General features: G+C 38.2%; 1 protein-coding gene across 3 annotated transcripts in view; it reads left to right on the top strand.

The window, feature by feature from the left end:
• Positions 1-16,986, top strand: part of ARHGAP15 (Rho GTPase activating protein 15) — a 336,654-nt gene that overhangs the window by 213,261 nt on the left and 106,407 nt on the right. For all 3 annotated transcript variants that reach the window (XM_026123475.2, XM_026123474.2, XM_026123476.2), the window contains exon 12: positions 16,744-16,821. In XM_026123475.2, coding sequence (XP_025979260.1) covers positions 16,744-16,821 — 78 coding nt within the window. The remainder of the gene's footprint in view (positions 1-16,743; positions 16,822-16,986) is intronic.

Here is a 16,986-nt window from a genome sequence, read left to right as displayed (position 1 = left end):
CACAACCTCTTGCAGCTTCTTGCCATGGACTGTAATTCTCTGTGCTGTTAGACTTATGTTCAGCGATGTGCTCCTCCATGCACCATGCAGCTTAAGCAGTGTTTTGTGTATACGTGGCCTCTCAACAATACTTTGGTCCCGTGGCTGGGCACCCAGAGGAGGCAGCGTGAAGGTCCAGGTGGTTGGACCTGGGCGTTCGCCACCGTCTTGTGCTTCCACAAATGCACGGTGTTCCCGGCTGCTCCCAGGAGCGAGATCGCCAGGCGCTGGCATAAAGGTATGTTGTGCAAGGCTTCCCTTAAAAGTAGAGTAACCTCTGGAGACCGAGCAGTCCATGGGACAGCTCTGCGCTTCTGCACTGCCACTGAATAGTTATTTCGTTTGTCTTTTCTCTCCGTTGTATCTCGTAGCATAACATATTTCTATCCTTGGCACAAGAAATTGTTCACGAATATCAGTTTGTTTCCTACAAGCTCATTCACTGATTTTCAGACCTTATTTTTCCCAGCAAGGTATTTTCCGAACTGTTTTCCCTTCTCCCAGGCCTACACATTCTTCCTCACTCACTTTGATATAGTTTTACATACTGCTTCCAGTTACTTTAGAATTCAGTACCCTGAAAGTACAGAGATCATATTGCTCCACCAAATGATCTGAGCTCCCAGTTCTGCTAATTTTGTACTGTTCATTCTTTCCCACTTTGGGATAATCTATTATGCTTGGATCCAGGCACGCACTAAAAGCTAATACTTCCATGAAGAATGTGCAATTTGTACTGTTTAGCTTGCGATGAGATTCCTGAAGTCTTTTATGATTCTGTCTTGTTCCAAGGAGGCTTCTGCTCTCAACTTTTATAAGCACTGAATTTAAAAAAATGGAAACAAAACAAACTGATAAAAAAAATTACACACACAAAAAAATATCCAGCAGTTCAGCAGATAAAGCCTTTTTCCAGGGAAGTCTAGTGGGCTGAAGAAAACTGTTTCTGAGGGCATTGAACTATGTTTACTTTAAAGTGGCCAACAAGCATAAACTGAAACGTACAGTTGAATGCAGTATAAAACAACCAAGTTCTGAGAAAAAGCCCTTGCAAGTTTGTGATTTAAAACGTGGGGTTTTTTTTTCCCTTCTCTTTTGAGTCGAAATTAAGAGCAGTTGAATTTAGTGCAAACATATTGGCAAGCGCTCCTCAACCAGCTCTGTCTGCAGGCTCAGGCAATCCCACTATAGCCACCTTTCTCGGAGCAAGAGCCAGTTAATAGTGTTGTGCAAGGTCCAAGGCAGAATTGGCTCGGAAGGGTATTCACTCTGGGGCCTCTGTGTCTGCTAGAAAGCCACATTCTGAGTTAGAAAAAAAATCAAGAAGTGTCAACAGGAAACATCACGGAAGGGCATACAAGACAAATCAGAGAAAAAAAGGAGACAACAGCAGGGGAAAAAAAAAAGAGAAAAAAGCGCAGCCTCGCAGTGACAAGGCACAAAAGAGAGGAGGAACATATATTTAAAAATTTTGCAAACGTAGCCTGTGAGCTAGCCAAAAGAAGAAATAAAAAAGACAGACATCTGAGCCAGTTGCCATCTTTGTCATAGTTACCTGATACCTGTTTCATTGATTAATCTGTTCCAGCGAAACGTATCCTTTTCTATGAAAAAAGGGGGATTTGTATTTTAAGCCTTGCCAGTAACAACAAGCAGACACTCAGTGTGCACCAGAGTAACATTTACAATGCCTGGGCCAAATTCATGCCTTGTGTAATTTTATTGCTTTTACTGGAATTACACCAGAGATGAGTTTGGCCTTTTGCCTTTTTCTAGCATTGTATAATATATCTATTAGTGAACATGTAGAAGGAAACAGGGCATTTTGTCTTCAGAATTTTCCATAAAATCTTTTTCAATAGGCTTAATAAATAAAATAAACCACTTAACCTGTGAAATAAAAAAGGATCAGACAACATTTTCTAGATCCTAAAATAACGTTAATGCACTTTGTAAATCAAACAGATGACATTTGTACACGCTCAAACAAAAAGTCTAGAGAAAATTTAAAGGCAGCTGACTGTTTCTGGTGCTTACTCTGTGCCAGTGAGAAAAACGAAGGTCCTGACATACCCCCCTGCTCAGAGTCAGATTCAGGAAAGCTCACATTTGAGGATATCCACCTCCCAGCAGCGGAAAAGATAAAAAGATAAACTAAAAATAGAAAAAAACGTCCTCTCTTTTCCTCCTGAATAAACTGAAGATGTGAGACATCATGTCCTGGCACAGCACACATACCATCACAGACAAGGATCTGCCACTGGAAACCCCACATATTCAGACTTTACAGTTCAACCATTAATAGGACACTTTGGGCTAACACTTGACAAAATGAGCCGCGGCCTAGAGGAAATGCTCACCAAAAAAAAAAAAGTTGAAGTCATTAAGTTCCTTTAAGAGAAAAAAAAAAGAAAGTAGTTTCAGATTCTTCTAGAGTCCTTATTCCTTAAAAATAAATTGATGTTTTCTAAACAAAATTATGAAGGCATAATTCCAAAATACAGACTGACTGCTTTCTCTGTTTTGAAAAAAGAATTACTATAACTAGGCTATATTTTTCAAAAAAAAGTGTTACTGCAATAAAAGAGGAACGTAAAAAAAAAAGTTTTGCTGTCTAAATGCAACACTGTGGGGTCAGTTTAAAAAAATCCTGTCTCCTTTTTTCTGCCTGCAATTCAAGAGAGCAAATAACTGCAGTTGTATTTTATTACTCCAATTATTTGCTGTAGCAGCAGCATTGATGTGTTACATCAATGTTTTAACCATATAATATTGCAGTGTAATAGGATTGATACCTAAGTGAGAGAAATTGCTCCAACAGAAAGCTTCAGGAGCAAGGAAGAAGGCAAGGTAAGAGCAGCTTAAAAAGGAGACTTTATGTTAAGGTTTTCTTTTTTTTAGAGAAGATTTTTTAATTCATTTTACTCCAATGAATTGATGGGACTGATATTGTTAGCAATCTAGTAACTAAATTGTCCCTAAATTGGCTACTGCCTGATAAACCTCCATGGAATTAACAAGTCTTTTAAATATCTCCAGTAGTACATTAGCTTAGCAGATTGTTTTATTTTAATCAGGATCCTCACAGATCATGGTTGTAATTATATAGCAAAGCAAATTCTTTTTGTCTTCACGCAGACAAACAATGCTTACTGGTTTGAGTGGAATGACATATATGTAAATGAGAGCAAAATGTGGCCATTTTGTTTCATAACATAGCATAACCATATCACTTAGATCCTGAATAGCTGCAATCAGTCTGATCCAACTATCTATTCACCGTCGCTTCATACACCTTTTTTTTCTGGTGTCATAGATGATACATTTGAAATCATTCAACCTCAGTGTTTTCCTCCACAGTCTCGGGAAACAGATATTGTTATTAGAAACTGTTTTCTCATATTCATTTTACTTTGTAATTGATATATGTTATTTCAGTCCATTATTCATTTTTTACTGATAACAGAGCCTATATGCCAAAACAGTTATGCAGAGACTTCCCTGTAAGAACCTGAGCAGTCCCATTACATGGTCAGTGGATGTTCTTACAGTTAAGGAAATGCTTCAGTGTTTTGTTGGATCACAGCATTAAACTTTATATATTTGGATCCAAATTGTAAATATCCATATTTTCTCTCTGGATTAAAAAAAAAAAAAATCAGTTGTCCAGCTGACCATTTACAGGTAATCCTAAGGCTTTTAAAATCACCACAAACTTCTCCAAACCAAGAGTGAAGTGATGAGTCTTCTTTGAGATCTTCAATCAGAAACAAAATAAGGAAATCCCCACAATATAGGAAGAGGGTATTCCATGCCTCTTCTCTCCTTCTTCCCAGGAAAATTCCCACAATATTTCAAACCATATGTTTAGATTTGAGCATCCTGAATGGACATGGTGTTATGTGACACACCACACCAAAGTAGCTGCCGCCAAAGGGTTTTCCCGCACCAGCAGTAACCTGCAATGATGTTGGAGGTACCACAACTTTTTGTGTACTTAAAAAAAAAGAAATTGGGTGAGTGTATGGTATCTGTTAGCAAGTGTTGAGTTCTTTCTGGTGATCCTGCTCATGTTGATTTAAATGGAAAATGGATCAACTCAAAAATCTTTCAGAAGAAAAGTTTGTTACTGTAGTTGTAGTGATGCCCCGTGGAGCCACTAGAACTAAAAATCTGTCAGCATACTTGCTATAAACTTTGTTTCATGTTTCTCTAACTCATATGATTGAGATTAAATTGAATAAAATCTTGGCGCTTAGTTTGGCAGTCAAGAAGCATTCCTCTGTTTGTGTGTGTATGTGTGTGTTAGAGAAAAAGACAGAGAGTGGGAGAGAGAAATTCAGCAGTCACTCATTCTCTGTAAAATTATCAGGTGCTGCTCAGTAGGGAGGTGAGACACATCCTCTTCTGGTGAAAGGTGTTTTCACTTAGATTATATCACTCTAAACAAGCATCTACCTTAATCAATTTAACACAGAAAATAAAATCATTCAAATTCTCCAGCCCAGCTAAACTGTAAGGCAGACTTAAATCTGGAAAGGAAGGTGGATGATGCTTGAAGCCCTTTAGGCATGTAAGTGTTCTACCCAACCACTAAAACAGAAGAGTTTACAAACTGCTTTATTTAATGTCCTGCTCTGTGACCTACAGGACTATTCTCATGGCGAGGAATCAGCCAAACATTGATCAGTGCCTGGGCTCTGGTCATAAATAACCATATTTGGATCGGGAGAAAAAGCAGGTTAGGAACTACATAGCAGCGCTGATCCGGTGCTTTTCTGTGTAGGAGCGGTTCTATCATCACTCAATAAAGACATATTAAACTGCAGGTTTAATGTTGAAGGAGAATCTGGCCCTTCTCTTTAGATACTGGGCAAACAGTCACAATATACTGATGTTTGAAAAGTGTCTTAATGTGCACAACAGAAATTGTTCATAATGGCTTTCTTTATTATCTTTATTTCACTTGCAGTTCTTTATTCTGGCATGTCATAAATTAAATATATGAAGAATATAGCTCACAGTAAGAGCTTGTGTTAGAAACTTTGCACCATTGTTGGATGTCTCTATAGGAAATGTCATTAACCATTACTGAAATTTTCACCAAAGAAGGAAATTAGATATGAAAAATACTGTATGCCAACTTCTCCTTTTCAAGCCTTCTAAAATACCAGAGGGTCTGTGTGAACCCTAGTAAAAGGCCTGAGATTGGATTTCCACCTTCCTTACATCATTCCATGTCGGAGCCAGAACTAAGATACAAAGAAGACGATTCAAATCAAAATTCTTCCCATAGCTTTAAATTTTAAAATAACTATCTTGCATGAAAATATCAAATGATACTAATATGCATTAACATCACCCCAAATTCAGCTAACAGATGTCCAGTGCATATTATCGTAAGCAAGTAGGTTCCTTCTTCTCAGAAGTCACTGTTTTTCCTTATCCCTTCCATGTCTCAGTTATGTTTCAGTTATGTTATTTGTATGACCTTGTGATTCTTTTCATATTTGAAAATAGAAAGTAATTTGTTCTGTTTCAGACTACACTCAGTACACACTTAGTAACTCAGACACCAGGTTTGTGCTATTTTTATATAGTATGGAGTAGTATGTATGCCCAACTGTAAAATGAAAAGTATTTCCATGTGACCTGTGGAGTTGCTTCTATCAAAACAGGGAAACACTTGCTAGTCTAAGTTTTGGTATTTGTCACTATTTGTAACTCAGTTTGGGTTTTTATGATTTCTGTAGCTTTCTTGACTCCATTATTTGCCAAATGTTGCTTTGGTGGCGGTTCAGCTTTTGCCTAAATTAAATGAAGGCAGAAAAAAGCTTACAAGTGACCTGAACCTGTTTGGAACTGTAAATGTAGTGGGAACAGCAGGAAAAATATATATAATAAGTTCAGACTCCTGTAGCTAAGATAAAAAACAAACAAACAAAAAACCCCCCCACACACACATGGAAGAATATCTAGGCACGATAGCCTTCTGTCATATTAAAAATAATGTTACCAGCTTTTCACATAGTTCAGCTTAATGCCACTATTTCATAGGACTAAATATGATTTCTGCAAAAACAGAAGAACTTTACTCACTTATTAAGGGAAAGTGTGGATTAGAGGTTTATCACACAAAAGGCGTAAGAGGGTTTAAAAAGAGTTCAGTGGAATCCCATGTTTTTAATCATCATTGCGTCTTTAAATGTGTGCAATACTAGGGAAAAGCACAATATTATTAACTAGTTATCTATGTGAGTGTGTGTATGTATGTATATAGATATATATACACACACCTTTGCATTATCACATTTATATGTTAACCAGATAAGCAATGATAAGAGTTCAGTAACTTGGTGTATATGTATAGGTATCTCCTAAGAGAGACTTCATTTTCCACACAGGCATGGACTGTAGTACAGGTATTTGATAGTGTGTCTTAGATTAAAGAATCCAATTTTTACATATTTTCTCCCACTTACCCATAAAAGGCAAACAGAAATGTAGATGCCCACAAAATTACATGGAAAAAAAGAGCATTACCAATTGCAAATGAGAGCCTCAGCTCCGTTTTAAGTATCCAGTTCTGTTAGCATATTCTTTCAATCAAAAATCCAGAACGGAGCTGGTCTAGTTTCTTATAGCAAGAAACAGATCCAGGCTTTTGTGTTATGCAGTGAGTGCTCATCCCCCGTGCAGATGAGCACTTATGAAACAACTGCCGCCAAGCGCCTGCTTGATGTTTCTTTAACTATTGTGCAGCTCCCTCCTGCCCTGAGGATGCTCCGCTCCCACCCGCGCCCCAGCACTGCATGGTAGCTGTGAAAAGTGTCCGCAGACGCTTCGGCAGGACCCATTCCTGAAGATGAAGATAGATAACCTTGATGCATCTAAGCTTGAACAGAGGAGGTCTTCCTGCTGTCAAATAGAAATGGATGTTACTTAAAAAGAAGAGTATTGGGCCTATCCGGACTCTTCAACTATATCTAAAACACAAAAGGATGATGGAAGAAGCTGTTCTGTGACTTTCATTTCCATCCTAAATATAACCCTGTCCACTGTCCTTTAAAAAAAAAATCTCTGTAGGCCAAGCAAAGATACTACAGTCCAGAAAATGCAAACTCCGTAACCATTTTGGCTGAAGATTACGTGTGCCCAAATGTACAGCTCTTCCGCTTCCAACCATTAAAAGTCCAGTGAGCAGCAGTACTAGTCAGGATGGGGAGGTGATATCACTGAGGTCTAATTTAATCTCTCAGTACTGTGAAAGACAGGAAAAGATTTTTCCGTACTGTGCACTAAATTCTCTTTAAAGTCAGCATCGGGAGTAAGGGATGTTTGGAGGCTTGTGTCTGTCCCTTAGCTTTTAACCACAGTCCTACTGATGTCAGTGGACCTGACTGAAGGTATGGTAGAGTCCTCCAGGAAGAGTTAGACCCCGCCACAAATGCATTTTCCCTTAGCGTGCTGATGCTGCTCAAAAAACACGGGCATGAAGTTGGTGATGATGGATCTCCAAATGAAGCGGAGTTTAACCAAAGTGGGAGGATTTAGCAAAATGCATAAATTTTTTGTGTGCTACTGTCTGTAACACGCAGCTCCTCAGCCAGTTTAGCAAGCAGAAGTTACAGCTGGCTTTTGCTGGAATAGTTTATGCTCTTGACCCTCCTCAGTTGTATAGCCAATGGGGAGTTGTCAGGCTACATGTGTTTTTAAACTTCTTTCAGCTAAATCAGAAATCCAAAAGCAAAATACAGCTCTCAGCAGTATCATGTGGAGTTGTGACACTCCCTGGAGGGCTCGGGGTCCATAAACCAATGAATGGATTACAATGAGGCATAAATGTAGTATTTTCATCCATGACAGATATAATCTTGAGCCTGTATTTTTCGTGTTACTTAACTCTTTCAGAACGTAATGTGTGACAGAAAATGTCTTATAATGCACATTGCAGTAAATATCAGTCAAGTATGCTTTATTGCTGAGCTGTACATGTTTTCAGAAGTTAACAGGCACAGCTGGGATATGAGAAATGGCAATGTTGTATATATTTCTTGAACATACAAAATACCTTGGCTCTCTTCTCCCCCCACCCTCCACACTGCATCGCCAGCTGTTGTGATCGTGTCACGGAGCGGATGAGTTTCTCCATCGCCAGCTCGCCCTGAAATGACAACCTTTGCTCAGACTTTCATTCTCCCCCAAATAAACTGCATTATCCACATTGTCATCACATTCAAATTAGACTATCACAGTATAGACTGCAGGCACGAAACAACAGAATTGGTAACGGGAAGAAAGTGATAAACTGTGTATTAGTAGCTGTACCGAGCAGAAAATGCTTGGTGCTGGTATTTTAATGTCTACTGATTTTCATACAAATGACTCAAAATTCTCTACCTGAAATTCCCGTTCCTCAGTCTGTGTCATGTAACCACAATACCAGTCATGTAAGAATTTTAGGTTTTACATCTCTGAGGACACGAGGCTGCTTATATGCTAAGAGAAAGGGTTGCTGGTGAAGGGCCACTCAGCTTCTAAGAACTCTTGATACTCCTGAAAGGCCATTTGGACACCAAAAAAAACGTGTACTTGATAAGAACCATATAAATTCACTTCTTGCAAAGAAGTTAAGCACTGGTCAGAATGGAGCTATTAACCTAGATGTGATAAGTAGTGACTGAAGTAAATGAGGGCAAACAGGAGTAGTGAAGGAGGTATTAAGACAGAAAATGAAAACCCCAAACCCATAAATTAAACATTCAAAAAACTAGATACTAATATGCTATATAGAGAGAGAATGAGTATTTTCAAATGTCTGGTGATTTTAGATATTAAACTATGTTGCATAAAGGAAGACAACTGTGCATAGAGTGAGATAATGCTGTTTTTTTTAAACTGCCATTCCATTTAAACCAGTGAGCTGACATGTGTACTTGAGGTCTGTATTTGGTAGGGTTTTTTCTTCCCCCTTTATCATAAACCTTGTTGATTTAAAAAGTGAACAAAGATGAATCAGGTGGTAAATATATTCATGTAATCATTTTCATTAATAAGACGTTATAAATAATAGAGGGGAGGTTTTAAGTGTATAATTTTCTGTAACACAATTGAGATTTTTCCACATCTTCAGCAGTAAGTTAATTAAAATCACCTGCATTTTCTTGGGCGGACACCAAATGGATTGCAAACAAAAACAGATTAAAATAGCTGTAGCTCATGGCATACAGATGACAAGATTCACAAAGAGGACAATCAGGCAGTGAAAACCTCCTCTTTTTCAAACATTTTTAAAAGAAATTCAGCTCTTGTGAGTCTCTGTAAAAAGACGTTTGTAAGTGTTTCACTGAAAGACTAGAATGGCTTTGTTTCTGATCCCATGATGAGTGAAAGAAATGTTTAAGAAAGATCACTTTACAGAGAGATTCAGACTGAAATGTGATGACTGTGATTCAAGCCAAGCCAAAAATTACAGCTCAGAATTAAAGGGGATGGACGTGGCTTGGGAATCCATTTTCCCACATTCCTGAATCTCAATCATCCCAGCCAATGTTTAAAAGAAAATACAGTGGAAAACAATGAGGTCACTTTGTTTAGCTGCAAGTAGTGGGACTATCAGGATGGCAAAAGTATATTTTGGAGGTAACTGCAAAATTACAGTGAACATGCATGTTCGAGGGCTTCATTCCAAACAAACAGCTTCAAAGCTTAGGTTTGTTTCTTGTTATTGTGAGCCTTCTGAGCGAGCCTTGCTGTTTCTGAGGCTTTTAAACCATAAACTGCTTGGATGTCAAAGACAGTGCAGCACAATAGAGAGGAAGACGTAAGGCATAGCAAGCTTGATCTAGGCATTAAACAGCAGCCCTGCATAGCAGTGAACGGTATACTAGTTTAAATTGCACTTGTTTTGTGCTGTCACTACCCTTATTTATTTGTATATAAATATCTATTCAGAAATTCTACCATCAAGTGATATGAAACAGAATAAAGTATATCATCCATCATCTTCACTTGTTACTTATTCTCTGTATGTAATACTCATATTCAATGTTGTAATTGCTTCCATTAAACAGTTTCTACAGGGTCTTGAAAACAATAAGATCTTAGTCAAGCTTTTCTCCTTTCATTGCATCTTGAAGTTATTAGTGTGAGAAAAAATTAGATTCTCTTTTTTATGTAGAAATGCCCCTCATCTTCTTGATACTATTGCAGTCAAACATAGAATTATTTCTTGTTAGCTAATTTCCTAAAGAGATTCACCAAACCTCACGTCAGACACCTCCTATAGAGTCATTTCTTAGCTTGTTAAGAGCGAGTACATTTTCTCCCTCCTTTCTTTCCCCCACTACCTCTGTCTTTACTAAATGCTGATGCAGGGTTGGATTTCCACTAATCGGAAAAAGAAAATCTTGTTCATGCTGCTTTCAGCGTGGGCTTGCCTGTCCCAGTCCTGCAGCTAGGCAAGTTTGAGGTCGTGGGTCTAGTACCTGCAAATCATGTGCCTGATACCTGTAGAGAGTTCATCTCTCCACCCTCTTTCTAAAATGATGACTATATTTTAAGCACTGTGTTATTTGCTTCAATATCTAACAGTGTTCTGCTAGGGCTCTTATTTGTAGTGCCTGAAGAGGTACAGTCTCTTTCCTGCTTCGGTTTGATATTCCCCTTTCTATAATTCTAGGGATCGCATTAGTCCTGTTTGTTATAGCACCGAACTGAGAGATCATGGTAAGCTGATCATCTGAAATAACCCCCAAGTCCTTTAAAACCTACATCCAGAGTTTCCACAAATATCACCCTGTGTTTCTCTGTATGAAAACTTATTTGACTGCACTGTGACCATTCAAGGTGGCCATTCAGACCTCCTGTAACTTTACCTGTCCTCATCATTATTTAGTACCTTCCCGATCTTTGGATCATCTGCTTACTTTGCCAAAAGAGATTTTACATCGTTGTCCAGATCCCTGGTGAAGGTATTGGATGGGACTGGACTGAGAGCTCCACTCTTGGGGACACTGCCAGTAACAACCTTGTTAACTGATAGCTCCCATTAACTACCACATTTTGAGGTCTGTCATTGAGCCAGTTTTTAATCCATGTAATATATGCCCTGTTAATTCCATAAAATGCAAGTGCTTTAATCAAAATGTCATGGGGTACTAAGTCAAAAGCCTCATGGAAACCCAAATATACTATTTCAACACCATTGCCTTTATCAACCAGGCCTGTCAAAAATCCAATCCTATCAAAAAAATGCAACAAGTTTGCTTGACAAGGCCCTGATGTCCATGCAACTATTCTACTTGAGATTAATTATATTTCCCTATGAATTATTTGTTCATAGAGTCCTGAATTAATTATTTAAGTAGACTGTCTGGGACTGAGGTCAGTCTAGCCAGTCTACAAGTGCATCCCTCTTACTGCTTTTTAAAAATCACAACTCTTCTGCCAGTCTTTCAACCTTAGCCATTTTCAGCTCTTTCTCAATACCGTATTTTATTTGCAAATGAGAGATGCAAGTATATCATGATCACTGATAGGTAAAAACAGATTTTTTTTTATGTCAGTGAATGCTTCTCCGTCCTTCAGAAAGACTTCCAATCTTACCTCTTGTTCAGTCTCCCAGGTTTGTTTATCCTTGTCTGTCTGGTAGAGCTATCAAACGTGACATTTATATTGCACCTACTTCCATGGTACTTGAGTACCTTCTCTGGACTAGGAATGGGACCGATCTGCAAATCAGATGTTAGGTGTCGTTTTCAGCCTCACAAATGTGGCCCTTTGACTGGAGCAGCAGAAAAAGCTGATAGTTATGATGACCAAAATGGCAGTTTCGTCCCAATAGAACCGAACAAGCACCGACCCAGAGCCCAATGCCACCTGACGTGACAGCAGCTCAGACACCCAAATGCAGGACAGCGATGTCAGGGAAACTGAAAGCCGAGTTCAGATATTCCCACGTCCAAGCGGAGCTGGTGTTCAACCTGGGCTGCTAAAGCTGCATACCAGGTTTCCCAGTTGGAGTCTCTCCAGCTCACCCAACCTCTGCATCGCGCTCCCTTTCGCACAGTCGTGTCCCGCACTGCTGGTAATGCCTTCAGGTCCTTTCTCTCTCTGTGGTGTAACTTGTTTACTTGTTCCCTTGTCTGCCCTGTCATCTATTTCTCTGCTTTCCATGACCTCAGACAAAAAGATTGCTTTTGTGCTCCCGCATCCACCTGGAACTCTGGGCACTTTTTCTAACCCAGTCCAGTTACAGAATATTTAATGTTTCCTTAGTTGTGGAGCACTGTGCAATATTTAGAGTTTATAGCACTAGTTCTGTGAACTCACCATATTTAACATGTTGAACTCACCCATTAATACACTTCATGATTTTCTTTCTCCTGACTTACAAATATTGATCTTTTTGTGAAACATTCTCTCTGCTGTACATTGTTTTGTGGTATTTATCTCATCAGACACATTATCTTGCTGCTGGTGTATTATTTGCTGCATTCACACATTCCTGCTTCTTTAAATGACTTCATGCCTCACTTCTGTGCCCTTAGTAAACTTTTAAAAAATTGTTTATAAATCAGGTATTTATGGCAAGATATATATGAAAACAGGAGGAAAGAATTATAGTTTTAGGGAGAACATACCCTGATAATGACCTCTTAAATATTTGTAAAGATAGCCCTGGGCATCTGAGCCCACAAAATAGTTTATAATACAACAGCTTGATTACATAATGATACTTTAGTTTTGAAACGTATGATCTTTCTGTTTATGGGAAGGCATAATAGGCTCCTTTGAAATACAATATTTTTGCCCTGAACATAACTAATTTTAAATGAAAGGACTAACTAAAGAATGTCTTTCTTCAAGTTTGTACTTCACTTTGTTGTTGAATCCACCACGATGATTTCTTTCATAAAACTCCTACCAGGCCTGAGGACCACACCTATTTCAGGGTATATTCACCATGAAAGCTGCAGGGGTTCCTGTGCAGGAAGGTACCTACTATCCTTTATAATAGTAGGTTTCAGCTTCAAAACCTTGAAAAAGAGAGAGAGAGAGAGAGAGATCTGTATATACACATACACACACATGCAGAATTTCTTTTTATATTCAGTTTTAAGATATTGTGAATTATAGATTAAGCTCAGGCAGAATGCAATGTGATTTAGGAGAGGGATTTATTCTGTGCAACAGAAAAGAATTAATGAGAATGTTTCATGCAAGGCAGTTCACAAAGCATCAGAGCTACCTCAAACGATGTAGACTCAGATCCAATGTTTTAAAAGTTATGATGTATTTGAATAAATATATCACATAAACTACTATTTTTCCTTGTTTTCAGTGCTCCTCTGCACTACCAGGTTCCAGCTCAAATTACTGCTGGAACTGACATTAAATTGCACGCATGGTTATTTTTACATTATTAGCAGTTTGGCTAAAAGCAGGAGTGCCAGAAATGCTCTTAAATAAGTGTTCTTGTAAGATCTTCAGTGCAGTTGCACAGAGTGCCTATAATGTTGGCTGTTGTTCATGAATCTCAATAAAGCCTGAATTCTGTTGCTTTTTAACTTTCCCATCAGGAGTACCTGTACGATTTTTTAACAACAGTAGTGCTAAATATTGCCTGTATTTATTCAGCTAAACTGATGTACCCTTGAATAAGTTCTTTTCCTAGATTTCTTATACCTTATAAAATCTATGGTGGAAATAATGGAAATGATGGTGAAATAATTATGGAAATAATGATGAAAAAAATAAAACCATTTTTCTGCCTAATTGTGGGTCCATCCTATTCTCAGGTTCCTCCAAAAAAAAAAAAAAAAAAAAAAAAAGAGTTTGAGATTGGGTTATAAAGCAAACAAAAGACTTGTTCTGCTCTAGGGCAAAGCCCAACGGTCCAACTCTGTGCTAAACACAGCTCTAAAACACAAGGAGGTCAGCATATAGTGAACAAACAGATGTTATTACGATGAGTATTTTGTTTTCTGAAATCTTCTTTACCGCTATACTTTAACGCCAGCACCAGATAGGAAGCTCTGAAAGACTTTTGTTTCATCTTGTTCCCTAAGTATTTATAGCCTGCTGCGAAGAAACACTGACAGCAGCGTAGTGATGTTTTTATTCTTGATAGAGGTGCCCTTAAAAGTGAATTTGCTTTGAAAATTGTTCACAGAATCAGGACATCAGAACCTTAAAGACATCTCTCTCTCTCTCTCTCTCTCTCTCTTTTTCACTTAATTGGCTACCCAAAAGGAGTTGTTCACAATCCAGCTAAGATAATGTGGTCATGAAAAGGATGTCCAAATCCACCAATTTACATTGGTTTGGTTTGGCTTAACTTTCAAAGTTTTTGGAGCAGAAAGTTGATGGCACGTGAACACTGTAATTGGCTTGATATTCTTGGGTTTTTTTCTCTCTGCCATATTGTCTAGTGTCCGAATAAAATGCTAATCAGACCTCATTTCAGGACCAAAGTAAATTTATAACAATAATAATTCACTTACTTACATACTCCAGATCATTTTGCAAGATGTAATATCCTCCAATTTACAACATAGTTTGTCATTTTCACTCGATCTGGATAATTTATGTAGTTTGATACCAAGGGGGTTGAGCTGTTCCAAATTGATGCTATTAATGTGAGACATTGCTACTTCTTGCAAAGTGACATATATTGCTTTGGCTTCCATATATCCGTAAAAGTTGAAACTGAGCTGAGTTAGATCCAAACAAAAGTTAATATTCTCTTTTGGGGTTTTTGTTGTTCATGTTCGATTTCTTTTCCCCCTCTTTTTACTTTCTGGTTTAGACTCTTCAATTTATGTGATGCAATTCTTAATCTCTCACCGCAAAAGACCCACATTCCTAAACTGGGAATTACTCTTGCTCTCCCACTGTCCCCTTGCTAGGACAGAGTGAGGCTCTTCAGTTTTAGGACAGAATTGCATTACTTAAACATTTTAGTAATTTCCCTGTGCTCATATGTTATATATCCAGTGGATGAATAACTTCCAAGTGTTCTTGATTACCAAATCCTTTTTGATTTCTCTTAAATAAACTTTTTCTTTATCCCTCTGTAACCAAAGGGGATCTTCCTGAAATGAATCATCACTTTCAGTATTAGATTGCAGGACACCCACAGGTGCAGGGCAGAAAACTGTCTAATAAAAAGGCCTATATAGCCAATGTATAATACTGAGTTATTATTCCTCTTTAAAATAGATTGCTTAATGTAAACCAAATCAGGATGTTTCTAGCAGGATAGCCATAAAATAAAAATTGTATTTTCTAGAGAGAGAAAAAAATAACTTTATCTGTTTTCAGTTTGCATCAAAAGGAAAATTAAATCTTTTAAAATCCTTCATGATCAGTGAGGGACACTTCCAAACAGTTGAGTCCGCTGGCTAGGGTACTCATCTGCCAAGATGTGATGGAAGTATCTTTGAAATAAGGACCTGAACCTGATTTTACTGCTTCCTAGTTAAGTGTTTATACAGCAGGGCTTCTGAGATGCTTTCTGACTTGTTTTCACTCTTTCCTGTACTTCCAGTTTTTCCTTTTCCCCACTCTGAAATGGAAAAAAAATCCCAATAGACACATTGTCAAAACTGAAATATTTCCTGACAATTTTTAGTTTTGACAAATTAGCATTTTCCAAGAAAAAGGCTTTCTCTGAAATTGTTTGCCAAAAGCTAATTAAAACTTGTGTTCCAAGTGATGAGTAGCCTTAAAAAAAACTCAGACTCAGATTCTCTTTGCTTCTTGTTTACTTTGAAGTTTTAAATGTGAAATGAGAATGTACAGTTTTGTGTTTTCAACTTTTAAGCATGCAGATTTGGTCATTGCACAACAGCTAATTCTCCCAGGAAAGGAGAACCGTTCCCATGTGCTCGGAAATGCTACAGCTATGCAACTTGGGCTGGAAGTGCTATTTTAAACAGTCATATCAGCAGAGCTTGCTGTGGGAGATAATATGTCACAAAAGGGAGTATGACATCTAGTTTCACCTAGAAGATAAACCTTGAGTAGATATGCGGGGAGAAACAAGTCTGTCAGGTTGTCCTTGAAAAGAATGGCCTATATTAATGGAGAAATTTACTCCAGGGCATACGCTATTTGGGATATATAATTTCATCTTCAAACTCATCTGATCTGCTGTGAAGAATGTGGCAGAGAAACTGTAGTTGTGTATAGCCTCACACACGTCACGATTTCAGAGTGGGCACCTAACTGCTTTATTTTCAGAGAGGTCACAGCCTCAGAAATTCGCTTCTGACAAACCCAGGTCTCTGGCTGAGAAGTTTCGCTAGCGCTATTAACGCAGACGCTATGCAGTTAAGCAGGGCTAACATGCTATCGTGTGCATCACAAACAAACAGCCCTCCTGTACTAACTCATGGTCTAATACACTGTCCTTTCCCCATCACACCAAAATACCTTTGCAGAACTGCGTTCTGCTGATCGAATTACCAGATAATTGTAATGAGATGTTTTGTATTCACTCAAGTTAATCTCCCACTTTTATTTTGCATTGTTTGAACCAGGCAGGAGGCACTTCAGGTTTTTTTTCAGGTGGCTTGTTTTTCAGTTGTTCGCTACGCTGTTCTTCTTCATACTTGTTAGGGCATTTATGGCTTCTTGACAGACACACAAAGAAAAATACTTATATGATCTAAAATGAAATATGTGTTTCTCTTTCAGGTCTAGATGTTGATGGAATATACAGAGTTAGCGGCAATCTGGCAACAATACAGAAGTTACGATTTGTTGTCAATCAGGGTAAGTGATTCCTCCGCCCTGGTAATGTTTTGTTTAGTACTTAACTGTCTCAGATGACAGTATTTCAGAATCTGCTATGCATTAGTGGCAAAGAGTGATGAGCCATGTTTTGGAAAAGAGAGGAAAGAGAAGGTAGAAATATATTGCACTGAGGAAAATGTCAGG

The sequence above is a fragment of the Dromaius novaehollandiae genome, chromosome 7 (assembly GCF_036370855.1).
Source record: "Dromaius novaehollandiae isolate bDroNov1 chromosome 7, bDroNov1.hap1, whole genome shotgun sequence".
NCBI lineage: Eukaryota > Metazoa > Chordata > Aves > Casuariiformes > Dromaiidae > Dromaius > Dromaius novaehollandiae.
The sequence above is the reverse complement of the archived record's forward strand: the minus strand, read 5'-3'. Positions and strand labels throughout refer to the sequence as shown.